We start from the raw sequence: 21,598 nt of genomic DNA, 5'->3' as shown, positions 1-21,598 counted from the left end.
CTATAAGATATCACTGACTGACTAACTAACTATTAACTATAGAATGACAGGATGCAGAGAGACGTAGCGGTCTACTAACTATTAACTAACTAACTATATAGCAGCAGAGACGTACCGGTGCAGAGCAGGCCGTCCCTGTAGTAGAGCGCATAGACGCGCGCGCTGTGGCCGATCAGCGACGACGTCTCGAACGCCCGCTGCTCGCGCAGCTGCGTCATGCGACGCCGCGCCTTCAGGTAGACCGCCTTCCAGTGGGGAGCCTCGCCGTGAGCAGCCTTCCAGTGGGGAGCCTCGCCGTGAGCAGCCTTCCAGTGGGGAGCCTCGCCGTGAGCAGCCTTCCAGTGGGGAGCCTCGCCGTGAGCAGCCTCCGCACGGGGAGCCTCAGCGTGAGCAGCCTCCGCACGGGGAGCCTCAGCGTGAGCAGCCTTCCAGTGGGGAGCCTCAGCGTGAGCAGCCTCTGCACGGGGACCCTGAGCGTGAGCAGCCTCCGCACGGGGACCCCGAGCGTGAGCAGCCTCCGCACGGGGACCCTCAGCATGAGCAGCCTCTGCACGGGGACCCTGAGCGTGAGCAGCCTCCGCACGGGGACCCTCAGCGTGAGCAGCCTCTGCACGGGGACCCTCAGCGTGAGCAGCCTCTGCACGGGGACCCTCAGCGTGAGCAGCCTCCGCACGGGGACCCTCAGCGTGAGCAGCCTCCGCACGGGGACCCTGAGCGTGAGCAGCCTCCGCACGGGGACCCTCAGCGTGAGCAGCCTCTGCACGGGGAGCCTCAGCATGAGCAGCCTCTGCACGGGGAGCCTCAGCGTGAGCAGCCGCCGCACGGGGACCCTGAGCGTGAGCAGCCTCTGCACGGGGACCCACAGCATGAGCAGCCTCTGCACGGGGAGCCTCAGCGTGAGCAGCCTCTGCACGGGGAGCCTGTACGAGAGGAGCCTCACTGTGAGCAGGAGCCTCCTGGATGTAGGGGTGGAACGATACATTTTAGCAGCGATACGATACGATACCGTATCGCCATACATGGTTCACGATACGATACTGGACGATATTGGTTCATTATGGCGATCCGATCCGATACGATTCAATGATTTGAAATCGATACAGTAACTATTTCAAATACATTGACATTATTTTAAAGTAATTCAATTTCTTAAAACAATTGCTAAATACCACGCACAAAAATGTAGTATTAGTATGTAGTTATTTTCATAGCAAAACGATTCGTTACAATATGGTTCCATCCCTACCTGAATGGACTCGTCTATCCTCCAGCCCAGGTCAGAGCAAACACCCTGCCACACCTCTGTACACGATGAGATCACCTGTTAGATTATACATTATACATTATAACATGCCCTGCCACACCTCTGTACACGATGAGATCACCTGTTAGATTATACATTATACATTATAACATGCCCTGCCACACCTCTGTACACGATGAGATCACCTGTTAGATTATACATTATACATTATAACATGCCCTGCCACACCTCTGTACACGATGAGATCACCTGTTAGATTATACATTATACATTATAACATGCCCTGCCACACCTCTGTACACGATGAGATCACCTGTTAGATTATACATTATACATTATAACATGCCCTGCCACACCTCTGTACACGATGAGATCACCTGTTAGATTATACATTATACATTATAACATGCCCTGCCACACCTCTGTACACGATGAGATCACCTGTTAGATTATACATTATACATTATAACATGCCCTGCCACACCTCTGTACACGATGAGATCACCTGTTAGATTATACATTATACATTATAACATGCCCTGCCACACCTCTGTACACGATGAGATCACCTGTTAGATTATACATTATACATTATAACATGCCCTGCCACACCTCTGTACACGATGAGATCACCTGTTAGATTATACATTATACATTATAACATGCCCTGCCACACCTCTGTACACGATGAGATCACCTGTTAGATTATACATTATACATTATAACATGCCCTGCCACACCTCTGTACACGATGAGATCACCTGTTAGATTATACATTATACATTATAACATGCCCTGCCACACCTCTGTACACGATGAGATCACCTGTTAGATTATACATTATACATTATAACATGCCCTGCCACACCTCTGTACACGATGAGATCACCTGTTAGATTATACATTATACATTATAACATGCCCTGCCACACCTCTGTACACGATGAGATCACCTGTTAGATTATACATTATACATTATAACATGCCCTGCCACACCTCTGTACACGATGAGATCACCTGTTAGATTATACATTATACATTATAACATGCCCTGCCACACCTCTGTACACGATGAGATCACCTGTTAGATTATACATTATACATTATAACATGCCCTGCCACACCTCTGTACACGATGAGATCACCTGTTAGATTATACATTATACATTATATATTATAATATGCCCTGCCACACGACAAGATCACCGGTTAGATTATACATTATATATTAGATAGACCAAGGACCAGATGGATTATATCTCCACTGGGAGGAGACCCCGGGGCAGACCAGGGACCAGATGGATTATATCTCCACTGGGAGGAGACCCCGGGGCAGACCAAGGACCAGATGGATTATATCTCCACTGGGAGGAGACCCCGGGGCAGACCAGGGACCAGATGGATTATATCTCCACTGGGAGGAGACCCCGGGGCAGACCAAGGACCAGATGGATTATATCTCCACTGGGAGGAGACCCCGGGGCAGACCAAGGACCAGATGGATTATATCTCCACTGGGAGGAGACCCCGGGGCAGACCAAGGACCAGATGGATTATATCTCCACTGGGAGGAGACCCCGGGGCAGACCAAGGACCAGATGGATTATATCTCCACTGGGAGGAGACCCCGGGGCAGACCAAGGACCAGATGGATTATATCTCCACTGGGAGGAGACCCCGGGGCAGACCAAGGACCAGATGGATAATATCTCCACTGGGAGGAGACCCCGGGGCAGACCAGGGACCAGATGGATTATATCTCCACTGGGAGGAGACCCCGGGGCAGACCAGGGACCAGATGGATTATATCTCCACTGGGAGGAGACCCTGGGGCAGACCAGGGACCAGATGGATTATATCTCCACTGGGAGGAGACCCCGGGGCAGACCAAGGACCAGATGGATTATATCTCCACTGGGAGGAGACCCCGGGGCAGACCAGGGACCAGATGGATTATATCTCCACTGGGAGGAGACCCCGGGGCAGACCAAGGACCAGATGGATAATATCTCCACTGGGAGGAGACCCCGGGGCAGACCAAGGACCAGATGGATTATATCTCCACTGGGAGGAGACCCCGGGGCAGACCAAGGACCAGATGGATTATATCTCCACTGGGAGGAGACCCCGGGGCAGACCAAGGACCAGATGGATTATATCTCCACTGGGAGGAGACCCCGGGGCAGACCAAGGACCAGATGGATTATATCTCCACTGGGAGGAGACCCCAGGGCAGACCAGGGACCAAATGGATTATATCTCCACTGGGAGGAGACCCCGGGGCAGACCAAGGACCAGATGGATAATATCTCCACTGGGAGGAGACCCCGGGGCAGACCAAGGACCAGATGGATTATATCTCCACTGGGAGGAGACCCCGGGGCAGACCAAGGACCAGATGGATTATATCTCCACTGGGAGGAGACCCCGGGGCAGACCAAGGACCAGATGGATTATATCTCCACTGGGAGGAGACCCCGGGGCAGACCAAGGACCAGATGGATAATATCTCCACTGGGAGGGGACCCCGGGGAAAACTGGCCTTGGCTCTGTGCTGGAACTGTTTCCCCCGCAACCCGACTACGGATAAGCGGTTGAAGATGGATGGATGGTAATAGACAGAGCCTTATCGCAGTCTCGTATTACGAGATTATGAATTCTAAAAAAATGTTGTCACAAAATGTACAGTTTATCAAAAGTTTTAGTAACAAAAATGCGGGTGTTGTTACTACCTTCGGCCCACTGACGGCGTGCACGAGTGACACACACACACACACACACACACACACACACACACACACACACACACACACACACACACACACACACACACACACACACACACACACACACACACACACACACACACACACACACACACACACACACACACACACACACACACACACAACCTGCCCCCCTATGGGAGAACAGGTCGCTAAGAATCCCACTCGTGTGAAGTGTCTTATCATCTTACATCATCTCATTCTGGCCAATCACAATTGACGTCCTCACTTTTGTGGGTCTAATGACAGTCTGACCAATAGGGTTTGAGGTAGGTTGTGGGTCTAATGACAGTCCGACCAATAGGGTGTGAGGTAGGTTGTGGGTCTAATGACAGTCGGACAAATAGGGTGTGAGGTAGGTTGTGGGTCTAATGACAGTCCGACCAATAGGGTGTGAGGTAGGTTGTGGGTGTAATGACAGTGGGACCAATGGGGTGTCAGAACTAAAGCCTGTACCCTCAGCATTTTCCTCGGCGTTGGAGGACTGCGGCGACACAGGGCAGAGCCACTGGGCCAGATCTACGTCAGGGCGTAGCGACACACAGGGCAGAGCCACTGGGCCAGATCTACGTCAGGGCATGGTGACACACAGGGCGGAGCCACTGGGCCAGATCTACGTCAGGGCGTAGCGACACACAGGGCACGTTCCAGACTTGCGGAGCCACTGGGCCACGCAGGGCCGGTGGAAGCCGTGCTTGCAGGGCAGCGCCGTGAACTGCTCGCCCGCCAGGTACTCGCCGCAGCAAATCGGACAGCACGAGTCGGCAGCGCACCCGTCCCCTACGACGGTGATCCGCGGCAGAGCGTCGATGAGACGCCGGTCGGCCGGGACCGGACTGGACGACAAGTCAAAGTCGTGACGAGTTCCCCCGCCGGAGGCGGTCGCCATCGTGGCGACCTCGACGACCACCTGGGACTCCTGGCCGGCGAGCGCCTCCATGGCGGCCGCCAGGTGCCGCTGCTGCTCCACGGCGGCCGCCAGCCGCTGCTCCAGCGAGAGCCGCTCGGCCATGGCGGCGGCGAGCTGCCGCTGCTGCCGCATGGCGTGGGAGAGGCGTGCCTCCATGGCCTTGGCCAGGCGCAGCTGCTCCATGGCCTGGCGGAGGCGCGCCTCCAGGGCAGTCTTCTGCTGCAGGGCCTGGGCGCGGCGCTCGCACATGGCCCGCGCCAGGCGCGCCTCCATGAGCTCCGACGTGACGGTGTTGTAGCGGAGAGGAGGCTCAGAATCCTCGGAATCCTGCTCCTCCTCGCAGCTGTTCTCGGAGTCTGCGACTACGGCCACGTCGACGCGGGCGTAGTCTCCTCCTCCAGGGAGGAAGAAGAAAGACGGCTCCGCGGAAGAGTAGTCGCCGCAGTCCTCCAACGACTCGTCACAACCTCCGCTGCCGTCCTCGTCTGCGTCGTATTCCAGGAGCCGAGGAGGAGGGGGAGGGACCAGCGGATCCTCCTCCAGATCCGACAGAGGAGGAGGGAACCAGCCCGGGTCTTCCTCCTCCTTGAGGCCATCCAGATCCGACAGAGTCTCCTCCCAGCCCGGGTCTTCCTCCTCCGGGCTGCCATCCAGATCCGACAGCAGGAACCAGCCTGGGTCTTCCTCCTCCTCGCCGCCATCCAGCCCCGACAGAGTCTCCTCCCAGCTGCGTCTCTCCGACAAGGCGGAACCCCGGCCGCCGTAGTCGCCTTCCCTCCCGCGACGGCCGCTGCACCTGCAGCAGCGGCCGCGGGCGCAGGAGGACGAGGCCGCGACGGCGCCGTCCTCGGGCTCGCCTCCGCGTCGACCCGACGACCGCCAACCGCCCCGAGTTCCCCCGAAGGCCGGGCGGCGGTGGCGGCGCTCCGGTTCGGAGTCCTCCGTCGTGTCCGACGAGCCATCGCCGGGATCTCCGTGGCCGTACGGGTGGAACCGGCCTGAACAGAAGCTCAGGGAGGGATCGGCGGTGAACTCCTGATCGTAGAGTATCTGTCCATATCTCTGCTGTTTGACGTCAGACGGCTGCTGCGTTGGCTGTTCTCCCGCGGCCGCGGCGTTCGACGACATTCTGGTGAGGGTCCTGCCCACTGTACGTACTGAGCGCGTGTAGATCCGTACGTACCGAGCGCATGAAGAACTGGTCGCATTGGGTTTCTCTCTCTGCTCCCGTTCTGGAGATCGGGTTATAAAGCCACCATCATGAGGTCTGTGTGACGTCACCAACAACAACGTACGGTCAACCCTTAAATGTCTGTAACTCTGAGAGGGCCCTAAATGGCCTGACCATGGAGGGCCCTGGATGGCCTGACCATGGAGGGCCCTGAACGGCCTGACCATGGAGGGCCCTGGATGGCCTGACCATGGAGGGCCCTGAACGGCCTGACCATGGAGGGCCCTGAACGGCCTGACCATGGAGGGCCCTGAACGGCCTGACCATGGAGGGCCCTGAACGGCCTGACCATGGAGGGCCCTGAACGGCCTGACCATGGAGGGCCCTGAACGGCCTGACCATAGAGGGTCCTGAACGGCCTGACCATGGAGGGCCCTCAACGGCCTGACCATGGAGGGCCCTGGACGGCCTGACCATGGAGGGCCCTGAACGGCCTGACCATGGAGGGCCCTGAACGGCCTGACCATGGAGGGCCCTGAACGGCCTGACCATGGAGGGTCCTGAACGGCCTGACCATGGAGGGCCCTAAACGGCCTGACCATAGAGGGCCCTGAACGGCCTGACCATGGAGGGCCCTGGATGGCCTGACCATGGAGGGCCCTGAACGGCCTGACCATGGAGGGCCCTGGATGGCCTGACCATGGAGGGCCCTGGATGGCCTGACCATGGAGGGCCCTAAACGGCTTGACCATGGAGGGCCCTGGACGGCCTGACCATGGAGGGCCCTGGATGGCCTGACCATGGAGGGCCCTGGATGGCATGACCATGGAGGGCCCTGGATGGCATGACCATGGAGGGCCCTGGATGGCATGACCATGGAGGGCCCTGGATGGCATGACCATGGAGGGCCCTAAACGGCCTGACCATGGAGGGCCCTGAACGGCCTGACCATAGAGGGCCCTGAACGGCCTGACCATAGAGGGCCCTAAACGGCCTGACCATAGAGGGCCCTGAACGGCCTGACCATGGAGGGCCCTGGATGGCCTGACCATGGAGGGCCCTGAACGGCCTGACCATGGAGGGCCCTGGATGGCCTGACCATGGAGGGCCCTAAACGGCCTGACCATGGAGGGCCCTGAACGGCCTGACCATAGAGGGCCCTGAACGGCCTGACCATAGAGGGCCCTAAACGGCCTGACCATGGAGGGCCCTGGATGGCATGACCATGGAGGGCCCTGGATGGCCTGACCATGGAGGGCCCTGAACGGCCTGACCATGGAGGGCCCTGAACGGCCTGACCATGGAGGGCCCTGAACGGCCTGACCATGGAGGGCCCTGAACGGCCTGACCATAGAGGGCCCTAAACGGCCTGACCATAGAGGGCCCTGAACGGCCTGACCATGGAGGGCCCTGGATGGCCTGACCATGGAGGGCCCTGAACGGCCTGACCATGGAGGGCCCTGGATGGCCTGACCATGGAGGGCCCTAAACGGCCTGACCATGGAGGGCCCTGAACGGCCTGACCATAGAGGGCCCTGAACGGCCTGACCATAGAGGGCCCTAAACGGCCTGACCATGGAGGGCCCTGGATGGCATGACCATGGAGGGCCCTGGATGGCATGACCATGGAGGGCCCTGAACGGCCTGACCATGGAGGGCCCTGAACGGCCTGACCATGGAGGGCCCTGAACGGCCTGACCATGGAGGGCCCTGGATGGCATGACCATGGAGGGCCCTGGATGGCATGACCATGGAGGGCCCTGAACGGCCTGACCATGGAGGGCCCTGGATGGCATGACCATGGAGGGCCCTGGATGGCATGACCATGGAGGGCCCTGAACGGCCTGACCATGGAGGGCCCTGAACGGCCTGACCATAGAGGGTCCTGAACGGCCTGACCATGGAGGGCCCTGAACGGCCTGACCATGGAGGGCCCTGGATGGCATGACCATGGAGGGCCCTGGATGGCATGACCAGTGTATGGAACTCCAACCTCCCCCGTCAAGAATCAAACTCAGCTTATATGCAACGGTATAGTCTGTTCTCCTGAACGGCAGTGAATGCTGGACCCTGAAGCCAACCCTGCAGAAGTCTCTAGACGGTACGGTACCCTGGTGGTGAAGTCTCTAGACGGTACGGTACCCTGGTGGTGCCCTGGTGGTGTCTCTAGACGGTACGGTACCCTGGTGGTGCTACACAAGAATGTTGTGTGCAGCACTTAACATCAGCAAGAGTGTACATGTCAGCAAGCTATGTGTATGGTGGAATGCCATAAGGTACATGTCAGCAACATGTATCTGTATGGTGGAATGCCATGTCAGCAACATGTATCTGTATGGTGGAATGCCATGTCAGCAACATGTATCTGTATGGTGGAATGCCATGTCAGCAACATGTATCTGTATGGTGGAATGCCATGTCAGCAACATGTATCTGTATGGTGGAATGCCATGTCAGCAACATGTATCTGTATGGTGGAATGCCATGTCAGCAACATGTATCTGTATGGTGGAATGCCATGTCAGCAACATGTATCTGTATGGTGGAATGCCATGTCAGCAACATGTATCTGTATGGTGGAATGCCATGTCAGCAACATGTATCTGTATGGTGGAATGCCATAAGGTACATGTCAGCAACATGTATCTGTATGGTGGAATGCCATGTCAGCAACATGTATCTGTATGGTGGAATGCCATGTCAGCAACATGTATCTGTATGGTGGAATGCCATGTCAGCAACATGTATCTGTATGGTGGAATGCCATGTCAGCAACATGTATCTGTATGGTGGAATGCCATGTCAGCAACATGTATCTGTATGGTGGAATGCCATGTCAGCAACATGTATCTGTATGGTGGAATGCCATGTCAGCAACATGTATCTGTATGGTGGAATGCCATGTCAGCAACATGTATCTGTATGGTGGAATGCCATAAGGTACATGTCAGCAACATGTATCTGTATGGTGGAATGCCATGTCAGCAACATGTATCTGTATGGTGGAATGCCATGTCAGCAACATGTATCTGTATGGTGGAATGCCATGTCAGCAACATGTATCTGTATGGTGGAATGCCATGTCAGCAACATGTATCTGTATGGTGGAATGCCATGTCAGCAACATGTATCTGTATGGTGGAATGCCATGTCAGCAACATGTATCTGTATGGTGGAATGCCATGTCAGCAACATGTATCTGTATGGTGGAATGCCATGTCAGCAACATGTATCTGTATGGTGGAATGCCATGTCAGCAACATGTATCTGTATGGTGGAATGCCATGTCAGCAACATGTATCTGTATGGTGGAATGCCATGTCAGCAACATGTATCTGTATGGTGGAATGCCATGTCAGCAACATGTATCTGTATGGTGGAATGCCATGTCAGCAACATGTATCTGTATGGTGGAATGCCATGTCAGCAACATGTATCTGTATGGTGGAATGCCATGTCAGCAACATGTATCTGTATGGTGGAATGCCATGTCAGCAACATGTATCTGTATGGTGGAATGCCATGTCAGCAACATGTATCTGTATGGTGGAATGCCATGTCAGCAACATGTATCTGTATGGTGGAATGCCATGTCAGCAACATGTATCTGTATGGTGGAATGCCATAAGGTACATGTCAGCAACATGTATCTGTATGGTGGAATGCCATAAGGTACATGTCAGCAACATGTATCTGTATGGTGGAATGCCATGTCAGCAACATGTATCTGTATGGTGGAATGCCATAAGGTACATGTCAGCAACATGTATCTGTATGGTGGAATGCCATGTCAGCAACATGTATCTGTATGGTGGAATGCCATGTCAGCAACATGTATCTGTATGGTGGAATGCCATGTCAGCAACATGTATCTGTATGGTGGAATGCCATAAGGTACATGTCAGCAACATGTATCTGTATGGTGGAATGCCATGTCAGCAACATGTATCTGTATGGTGGAATGCCATGTCAGCAACATGTATCTGTATGGTGGAATGCCATGTCAGCAACATGTATCTGTATGGTGGAATGCCATGTCAGCAACATGTATCTGTATGGTGGAATGCCATGTCAGCAACATGTATCTGTATGGTGGAATGCCATGTCAGCAACATGTATCTGTATGGTGGAATGCCATGTCAGCAACATGTATCTGTATGGTGGAATGCCATGTCAGCAACATGTATCTGTATGGTGGAATGCCATGTCAGCAACATGTATCTGTATGGTGGAATGCCATGTCAGCAACATGTATCTGTATGGTGGAATGCCATGTCAGCAACATGTATCTGTATGGTGGAATGCCATGTCAGCAACATGTATCTGTATGGTGGAATGCCATGTCAGCAACATGTATCTGTATGGTGGAATGCCATGTCAGCAACATGTATCTGTATGGTGGAATGCCATGTCAGCAACATGTATCTGTATGGTGGAATGCCATGTCAGCAACATGTATCTGTATGGTGGAATGCCATGTCAGCAACATGTATCTGTATGGTGGAATGCCATGTCAGCAACATGTATCTGTATGGTGGAATGCCATGTCAGCAACATGTATCTGTATGGTGGAATGCCATGTCAGCAACATGTATCTGTATGGTGGAATGCCATGTCAGCAACATGTATCTGTATGGTGGAATGCCATGTCAGCAACATGTATCTGTATGGTGGAATGCCATGTCAGCAACATGTATCTGTATGGTGGAATGCCATGTCAGCAACATGTATCTGTATGGTGGAATGCCATGTCAGCAACATGTATCTGTATGGTGGAATGCCATGTCAGCAACATGTATCTGTATGGTGGAATGCCATGTCAGCAACATGTATCTGTATGGTGGAATGCCATGTCAGCAACATGTATCTGTATGGTGGAATGCCATGTCAGCAACATGTATCTGTATGGTGGAATGCCATGTCAGCAACATGTATCTGTATGGTGGAATGCCATGTCAGCAACATGTATCTGTATGGTGGAATGCCATGTCAGCAACATGTATCTGTATGGTGGAATGCCATGTCAGCAACATGTATCTGTATGGTGGAATGCCATGTCAGCAACATGTATCTGTATGGTGGAATGCCATGTCAGCAACATGTATCTGTATGGTGGAATGCCATGTCAGCAACATGTATCTGTATGGTGGAATGCCATGTCAGCAACATGTATCTGTATGGTGGAATGCCATGTCAGCAACATGTATCTGTATGGTGGAATGCCATGTCAGCAACATGTATCTGTATGGTGGAATGCCATGTCAGCAACATGTATCTGTATGGTGGAATGCCATAAGGTACATGTCAGCAACATGTATCTGTATGGTGGAATGCCATAAGGTACATGTCAGCAACATGTATCTGTATGGTGGAATGCCATGTCAGCAACATGTATCTGTATGGTGGAATGCCATAAGGTACATGTCAGCAACATGTATCTGTATGGTGGAATGCCATGTCAGCAACATGTATCTGTATGGTGGAATGCCATGTCAGCAACATGTATCTGTATGGTGGAATGCCATGTCAGCAACATGTATCTGTATGGTGGAATGCCATAAGGTACATGTCAGCAACATGTATCTGTATGGTGGAATGCCATGTCAGCAACATGTATCTGTATGGTGGAATGCCATGTCAGCAACATGTATCTGTATGGTGGAATGCCATGTCAGCAACATGTATCTGTATGGTGGAATGCCATGTCAGCAACATGTATCTGTATGGTGGAATGCCATGTCAGCAACATGTATCTGTATGGTGGAATGCCATGTCAGCAACATGTATCTGTATGGTGGAATGCCATGTCAGCAACATGTATCTGTATGGTGGAATGCCATGTCAGCAACATGTATCTGTATGGTGGAATGCCATGTCAGCAACATGTATCTGTATGGTGGAATGCCATGTCAGCAACATGTATCTGTATGGTGGAATGCCATGTCAGCAACATGTATCTGTATGGTGGAATGCCATGTCAGCAACATGTATCTGTATGGTGGAATGCCATGTCAGCAACATGTATCTGTATGGTGGAATGCCATGTCAGCAACATGTATCTGTATGGTGGAATGCCATGTCAGCAACATGTATCTGTATGGTGGAATGCCATGTCAGCAACATGTATCTGTATGGTGGAATGCCATGTCAGCAACATGTATCTGTATGGTGGAATGCCATGTCAGCAACATGTATCTGTATGGTGGAATGCCATGTCAGCAACATGTATCTGTATGGTGGAATGCCATGTCAGCAACATGTATCTGTATGGTGGAATGCCATGTCAGCAACATGTATCTGTATGGTGGAATGCCATGTCAGCAACATGTATCTGTATGGTGGAATGCCATGTCAGCAACATGTATCTGTATGGTGGAATGCCATGTCAGCAACATGTATCTGTATGGTGGAATGCCATGTCAGCAACATGTATCTGTATGGTGGAATGCCATGTCAGCAACATGTATCTGTATGGTGGAATGCCATGTCAGCAACATGTATCTGTATGGTGGAATGCCATGTCAGCAACATGTATCTGTATGGTGGAATGCCATGTCAGCAACATGTATCTGTATGGTGGAATGCCATGTCAGCAACATGTATCTGTATGGTGGAATGCCATGTCAGCAACATGTATCTGTATGGTGGAATGCCATGTCAGCAACATGTATCTGTATGGTGGAATGCCATGTCAGCAACATGTATCTGTATGGTGGAATGCCATGTCAGCAACATGTATCTGTATGGTGGAATGCCATGTCAGCAACATGTATCTGTATGGTGGAATGCCATGTCAGCAACATGTATCTGTATGGTGGAATGCCATGTCAGCAACATGTATCTGTATGGTGGAATGCCATGTCAGCAACATGTATCTGTATGGTGGAATGCCATGTCAGCAACATGTATCTGTATGGTGGAATGCCATGTCAGCAACATGTATCTGTATGGTGGAATGCCATGTCAGCAACATGTATCTGTATGGTGGAATGCCATGTCAGCAACATGTATCTGTATGGTGCAATGCCATAAGGGTAAGCCAGAAAATAGCAGCCAGGAGAATGAGACTAGCAGGAGCACTTGCCCTAGCCTAGCCCCTTAGATAGCACATTATGTAGACTTAGATAGTATTTTAAACAGACCTATAGCTTGTTACGTAGACAGCTCTAGAATTGCACTTTATGTAGTCATAGCACTTTATAGTACACATGTATAATATACTAGAATTTCGCCGCCCTTCGGGCGGCTCATCCTAGTTCCGTTGCAGCGCAATGGGAAGAAGGAAATTGCGAGATTTGACAGACTCCACTTCATGTTTCAGCTGTGTTTTTAAACCCAGTATTGTGGCCTTCACATGTATTAACAGATGGGTATTATTATTATGTGTTGTATTTTATTTGTTTTATGTTGAGAATGGAGCAGAACATACTGTAGTATATTTTTGTGGGGACCTTGACTGCATTATAGTAGGCCTACAATCTTTTGGATTGCAGTGACCCCACATTGTTTCTTCGGGAACAATATTTGTAGTTACAATGAGGGCTACATGAGCCGAAGGGAGAGAAACACGTCGCCTCTCTCCAGTCCGTGCGTATGTTGCTGCTGGTGGCTGAATAACAACGGATCGCATCGCTGACTGACATAAACGCACAGTTACAAATCAGAGGCACTTCAATAAGAAAACTCAACTAATAACGCTTGTGTGTGTTAATCTGCCCGATGCTGACGTTAGTATATAATGTTTAGATTGTTTTCCTCTTGTACATGCGTTTGTGGGCACAGTGGCAGGGGGTGAAAAGGCGATTTGTCCCATGGTGTGCACTGCGCAACTGTGCAGTGTAAAACATGCTGAAATCAAACCACACACACACACACACACACACACACACACAGTCACTCAGTCACAAATCCTCCACAGTGTGATTACGTGTCTGCAGTGACACTGATGCGAGGTTACAATGAGTCCGTGGTGTGGTGAGACTGGGAAAGGAATAAATCGCGGAAGAGCTTGGCATCCGACTGCGCGCGTTGTGTCGATGAGATGGGCGCGTTGGGAAATACCGCACCGAAGCACACTCGCCTATTAGTTTGCATTGCATTTGCACAGTGCGCTCAGTGCGATATTTGCGAACGTGGCCGTTGTGTGTGTGTGGCTGGCTGCGTGGGGATCGCCATGTGAGGGGGTTAGCCAATAAGGGGCCTGTGTTGCATGTGGAGAAGTGTGTAGGTTAGTGTGTGTGGTGTAGCCGAAGGGGGTGGTGAGAACATGAGGGGGATGTAGCACAGCAATCGGTGACCCCTACATTAAGCTGTGTTGCTCCCATCATGCAGTGCAAATGCGTGTTGTAGCAACCGTAGCCAATGGGAAAACAGGATGCAGTGTTGCCAGGTCCGCGAATTGTAAGCGAGTTGTAAGTAGCGTGTTGAATGGCATTTTTTCTGGGCTAGTTTTCATAGACCTGGCAACAAATTAGGCGGGGGTGTCGGTGCTTGTGGCGTGTTTGTGTTTATTATTGATATTGATGTTGTTTGTGAGTGTGGACGGGAGGCGGCTTTAGTGGCAGTGCAATGACAGTTTTTACGCGGGTGTTGTTGAATGTGGTCGTGCGGCGCGACATGAGGAGATAGCCGTGGATCGACGCGGAGGGTAAGGCTGTGTCGTGTTAGTGTGTTGTTGCAGTGTGTGTTGCAGCGTGTTGCAGCGTGTCAGTGACGTAGTAGCTGGTGACTTTATTTTCCTGCTTTGGGCTTGGGCACACGTTTTCAAATGTATAATAGATAATATAGTATAGTATGTATAGTTAACATAGATACTCCACTGTTACGTTCTTAGTTTATGATTCATGATAACTACTTTTTATATATGTGCTGTATGCCATGCTTTTGTTATTGCTTAATGTAAGTCGCTCTGGATTAAGAGCGTCTGCTAAATGCCTAAATTGACACTGCCAAAGACACCAAGAGCTGCCAGCCAGCAAACTAGTGATGTGGGAACCAACACACGGGCACCGGTCACGAGGACGTCCCACATTAACATGTGTGGATGTCCTAAAGAGATAACTCTGTGTGTACAAATGGAACCAAATGGACCCTTACAGGTCAGCAGGGTTTCAGGGTGGCGCAGGGTGTATATTTTAGGGCGTAGGTACCTTGTTCCAGGTCTTGCAGACCAGACAGCAGGTCAGGAGGGTTTCCGGGTCCAGCCACCTCAGCAGGTAGAAGGACAGCTCCAGGGGCAGCAGACGCACAAAGTCTCTCTTCACGAGCGCCTAGAAGGGGTTAAATATATATATATATATAATATCACATGGAATGAAGTCTAGGGGTTAAAGGTATATTCAGTGATTTCACTTAATTCAAATATCACTTCTTTTTTGTTTTGTTGTGATAATCCTCCCTACTATAGAGTGTGCTGGCCATATAAGGAGTTCCTCCCTGTCCCCAGTTAACCCCTGGGGGTCAAAAAACCTTAGGTTTCGTTTTTGGCTAGGTGGCCCAGCCTTCATCCAATCAGGATAGAGAGGGGCCTTCCACCAATCATGATCGAGCGGGGGCGGGCCTTGGTGTGTGTGCTGTTAGCCTGTCGCGTCCCCCCCCACTGTAGTGCGTGCATGTGCACATCTTGTTACCGGGGCGGACCAGGGTTTTTTCCAAATCACCCAAATCACTGAATGCTCCTTTAAAAATCACACCCGTGTGAAGTGAGGGGCGCTAATATATTAAAGTCCAATGATTAGGTGATGTAATGGTGATGTAAAACAAACGGTGCAAACACAAACATTAAATTCTCTTTATTGTTAATGGCACTTATTGTTTGTGTTTAGGGACAAGATGACGTACATTTTCCCTTCATTGTCAATGCCGTTTTTAAAACAAACATTGAACTAAAAACAAACATTAAACCTGTATATATAGGAGGGGCTAGGGGAGGGGCTAGCACCCCTCAATAATATATATAATATCAGCCTAGGGGAGGACGAGGGGGACTAACATACCTCCAGGCTGTTAGGACAGGTGTCTCAGGGGGACAGGTGTGTCAGGGGGACAGTTGTCTCAGGGGGACAGGTGTCTCAGGGGGACAGACGTACCTCCAGGCCGTTGGACAGGTGTCTCAGCTGGGACGCTCCGCTCAGCGAGATCAGACGGTCCAGCGAGGCGTTCCTCTGAGCGTCGCTCAGCGAGACGAACGATGCAGACACCGAATCCAGCCACGCCTCGAACTGAGGCCTCTCCATGACGGGACGGGGTCAGGGGTCAGGGGACGGGGTCAGGGGTCAGAACATCTTCTCCATGAGGGGACGGGCATGGGAGCAGTGACCTGGGGTTGGGGGGAGGGAGAGAGAGAGAGAGAGACATTGTGACTGAAGCGTTAAGGCCTATTCATAGTCTGGATTTTCGGTGGTGAGGTGACCACCGTTCCGGTGGCGAGGTGACCACCGCTCCGGTGGTGAGATGACCACCGCTCCGGTGGCGAGGTGACCACCGCTGCGGTGGCGAGGTGACCACCGCTGCGGTGGTGAGGTGACCAACGCTGCGGTGGCGAGGTGACCACCGCTCCGGTGGTGAGGTGACCACCGCTCCGGTGGCGAGGTGACCACCGCTCCGGTGGCGAGGTAACCACCGCTCCGGTGGCGAGGTGACCACCGCTCCGGTGGCGAGGTGACCACCGCTGCGGTGGCGAGGTGACCACCGCTGCGGTGGTGAGGTGACCAACGCTGCGGTGGTGAGGTGACCACCGCTGCGGTGGTGAGGTGACCACCGCTGCGGTGGTGAGGTGACCACCGCTGCGGTGGTGAGGTGACCACCGCTGCGGTGGTGAGGTGACCACCGCTCCGGTGGTGAGGTGACCACCGCTCCGGTGGTGAGGTGACCACCGCTCCGGTGGTGAGGTGACCACCGCTCCGGTGGCGAGGTGACCACCGCTCCGGTGGCGAGGTGACCACCGTTCCGGTGGTGAGGTGACCACCGCTCCGGTGGTGAGGTGACCACCGCTCCGGTGGTGAGGTGACCACCGTTCCGGTGGTGAGGTGACCACCGCTCCGGTGGTGAGGTGACCACCGCTCCGGTGGTGAGGTGACCACCGGAGCTGTAATAACGTGGAGCGGTGGTGAGTAAAAACAGAGAGAAGGGCTGGGGTTTGCTCTTCACCGCGGCTCTGTGACGTCATGTTGTAGTTCGGTGGTCACCTCACCTCACCTAAATACTAGTAATAAAGTCAGTTAGACTAAAACACTTAAATACTAGTAATAAAGTCAGTTAGACTAAAACACTTAAATACTACTAATAAAGTCAGTTAGTCTAAAACAACCCTATAGTGCACTGTTTGTCAACCAGGGGTCCGGGGACTACCAGGGGTCCTTGAGGTGGTTCCAGGTGGTCCGGGGACCACCAGGGGTCCTTGAGGGGGTTCCAGGTGGTCCCCAGCTATAAATGATGGAGAGTTGCTAACCAAATGGACCCTTATTAGATATTTAACTCTTGAGAGTGTAAAATGAAATGTTATCGAGTTAAATTATTGTTAAACATCTGCATTAGTTAATTTACCAGAAGTCTATCTACAATTAGAGAATGTAGAATAATTGTTATTTTGCCTGCCTGTTATCTCTCCTAATGGTACCAACATCATGTTATCTCTCCTAATGGTACCAACATCATGTTATCTCTCCTAATGGTACCAACACCATGTTATCTCTCCTAGTGGTACCAACACCATGTTATCTCTCCTAATGGTACCAACACCATGTTATCTCTCTTAATGGTACCAACATCATGTTCTCTCTCCTAATGGTACCAACATCATGTTATCTCTCCTAATGGTACCAACATCATGTTATCTCTCCTAATGGTACCAACATCATGTTATCTCTCCTAATGTTACCAACATCATGTTATCTCTCCTAATGGTACCAACATCATGTTATCTCTCCTAATGGTACAAACATCATGTTATATCTCCTAATGGTACCAACATCATGTTATCTCTAATGGTACCAACATCGTGTTATATCTCCTAATGGTACCAACATCATGTTATCTCTCCTAATGGTACCAACATCATGTTATCTCTCCTAATGGTACCAACATCATGTTATCTCTCCTAATGGTACCAACATCATGTTATCTCTCCTAATGGTACCAACATCATGTTATCTCTAATGGTACCAACATCGTGTTATATCTCCTAATGGTACCAACATCATGTTATCTCTCCTAATGGTACCAACATCATGTTATCTCTCCTAATGGTACCAACATCATGTTATCTCTCCTAATGGTACCAACATCATGTTATCTCTCCTAATGGTACCAACATCATGTTATCTCTCCTAATGGTACCAACACCATGTTTGAGAGGCTAAATGTCATCAGTGCTGAAAAGCACTGATCTTTAAGTACATACTTGTATTAGTAAGAGCTAATCATAACAACAGTAATGACTAATAGTTAGTACACTTAGCTAGTTAGCAGAACGGCTACTGCTACACGTATAACAGCTACTACTGTTTAAGATGTATTATTAATATTATTATTAAACACATTAAATGAAGAATGAAACAGTGAATAACAACAACAACAACAACAACAACAACAACAACAATAATAAATAAAAGCACCAACCAGAGCCGTGTGTGTGTGCGTGCTCACACGGCAGCAACAACATGACAACTTTTAGCATCCTCCTGGTTTCTGTCTCCTCCCTCCGACTATTATTATTGTTATTATTATTATTATATTATTGTTAGAATTATTGTTATTGTTAGAATTATTGTTATTATTGTAATTCCACTATTAAAATCATTCGTCCTCCATCCTCTACACGCACACACCTATGTGTCAATCATATCAATACATACACTCTCTGCGCTGTGTGTGTGTGTGTGTGTGTGTGTGTGTGTGTGTGTGTGTGCGCGCGCGCGTGCATGCGTGTGTGCGTGCGCGCTGCCGCTGTTAGTTCCACTTCCTGTCCAGGAGGAGCCGTTTTCCGGTGGGTGGTTGCAGCACTCACCAGGGACCGACATGAAACGAGGGTTCCCCTCGACTCTGTTCCGGGTGTGCAGGACAACTGTTTTTTGTTTTTTTTTGGTTTGTTGTTTTTTTCTTTCATGACTGACAAAGACAACCTGTGTTAGTTCGAATCAGCGGTCCGACACGTTAAAATTACCACCGCTGAAGTGCCCTTGAACAAGGCATTGAACCACTACGATGAAATGTTCTATGAGCAGGGCCTGGCTGGAAACAAGTTCTTGAGCTTAGCCCAGATACCCTGGTTAAATATAGTAATCATTTCATTTCATTTCAATGTACCCATTCTACATACTGTGAAATATAATGAAATGTACGCATTCTACATAGCCTACTGTGAAATATAATGAAATGTACCCATTCTACATACTGTGAAATATAATGAAATGTACCCATTCTACATACTGTGAAATATAATGAAATGTACCCATTCTACATACTGTGAAATATAATGAAATGTACCCATTCTACATACTGTGAAATATAATGAAATGTACCCATTCTGCATACTGTGAAATAATGAAATGTACCCATTATACATACTGTGAATTATAATGAAATGTACCCATACTGTGAAATATAATGAAATTAACCCATTCTACATACTGTGAAATATAATGAAATGTACCCATTCTACATACTGTGAAATGTAATGAAATGTACCCATTCTACATACTGTGAAATATAATGAAATGTACCCATTCTACATACTGTGAAATATAATGAAATGTACCCATTCTACATACTGTGAAATATAATGAAATGTACCCATTCTACATACTGTGAAATATAATGAAATGTACCCATTCTACATACTGTGAAATATAATGAAATGTACCCATTCTACATACTGTGAAATATAATGAAATGTACCCATTCTACACACTGTGAAATATAATGAAATGTACCCATTCTACATACTGTGAAATAATGAAATGTACCCATTCTACATACTGTGAATTATAATGAAATGTACCCATTCTACATACTGTGAAATAATGAAATGTACCCATTCTACATACTGTGAAATATAATGAAATTAACCCATTCTACATACTGTGAAATATAATGAAATTAACCCATTCTACATACTGTGAAATAATGAAATGTACCCATTCTACATACTGTGAAATATAATGAAATGTACCCATTCTACATACTCTGAAATAATGAAATGTACCCATTCTACATACTGTGAAATATAATGAAATGTACCCATTCTACATACTGTGAATTATAATGAAATGTACCCATTCTACATACTGTGAAATAATGAAATGTACCCATTCTACATACTGTGAAATATAATGAAATGTAACCATTCTACATACTGTGAATTATAATGAAATGTACCCATTCTACATACTGTGAATTATAATGAAATGTACCCATTCTACATACTGTGAAATAATGAAATGTACCCATTCTACATACTGTGAAATAATGAAATGTACCCATTCTACATACTGTGAAATATAATGAAATGTACCCATTCTACATACTGTGAATTATAATGAAATGTACCCATTCTACATACTGTGAAATAATGAAATGTACCCATTCTACATACTGTGAATTATAATGAAATGTACCCATTCTACATACTGTGAAATAATGAAATGTACCCATTCTACATACTGTGAAATATAATGAAATGAACCCATTCTACATACTGTAAATTACAATGAAATGTACCCATTCTACATACTGTGAAATACAATGAAATGTACCCATTCTACATACTGTGAAATACAATGAAATGTACCCATTCTACATACTGTGAAATATAATGTCCAATCAATCAATAAATATATCACATTAAAAGAACATTAAACTTTAAACAAATGAAATGAACAAGTAAACATGAAACACATACAATGACCTTTATTTCATTTAACTTCAGCCCTAAACACTTTTAGAACAAAGAATTGCCGATTTGCAAGTTCACGGTGCAGTTGTGAGCTCTGATAGATCTACAAGTTCACAGTGCTGTTGTGAGCTCGCAGGTTGAAACATTTTTGACCGCAACCATTAATAAATAAAAATGGGGGGGGGGGGGGGGGGGGGGGGCAGCATCCTTTGCAGAAAACATCGTCAAAAAGGTAAAAAAAAAAATTATAAACATAATTTTACATTCCTTAATCCTAGGGTTTATAGATAAAGGACCACTTCACCACTTTTCAACCTATCGTCAAATAATTGGTCCTCACTAATGATCATGATAAAATACCACACATTTTTTCCTACTCAGTTTGTGTCTCATAGGAGGGCTGTGGGCAGTTCAGAAACCAATCTGTGTCTCATAGGAGGGCTGTGGGCGGTTCAGAAACCAGTCTGTGTCTCATACGAGGGCTGTGGGCAGTTCAGAAACCAGTCTGTGTCTCATAGGAGGGCTGTGGGCAGTTCAGAAACCAGCCTGTGTCGCATAGGAGGGCTGTGGGCAG

The 21,598-nt window shown here is 49.3% G+C and overlaps 1 protein-coding gene across 1 annotated transcript in view; it reads right to left on the bottom strand.

Annotated features, from left to right (window-relative positions):
• The window catches only part of fbxw2 (F-box and WD repeat domain containing 2), a 36,458-nt gene extending 17,460 nt beyond the window's left edge, over positions 1-18,998 (bottom strand). Inside the window, exons 1-5 of the mRNA XM_079524435.1 lie at positions 18,750-18,998; positions 16,220-16,449; positions 15,281-15,400; positions 1,247-1,321; positions 116-956 (exon numbers count right to left, since the gene is read on the bottom strand). Coding sequence (XP_079380561.1) covers positions 116-956; positions 1,247-1,321; positions 15,281-15,400; positions 16,220-16,366 — 1,183 coding nt within the window. The 5' untranslated portion in view covers positions 16,367-16,449; positions 18,750-18,998. The remainder of the gene's footprint in view (positions 1-115; positions 957-1,246; positions 1,322-15,280; positions 15,401-16,219; positions 16,450-18,749) is intronic.
• Between the last annotated feature and the right edge of the window lie 2,600 nt (positions 18,999-21,598).

The sequence above is a fragment of the Electrona antarctica genome (assembly GCF_951216825.1).
Source record: "Electrona antarctica genome assembly, chromosome: 16".
Taxonomy (NCBI): domain Eukaryota; kingdom Metazoa; phylum Chordata; class Actinopteri; order Myctophiformes; family Myctophidae; genus Electrona; species Electrona antarctica.
The sequence above is the reverse complement of the archived record's forward strand: the minus strand, read 5'-3'. Positions and strand labels throughout refer to the sequence as shown.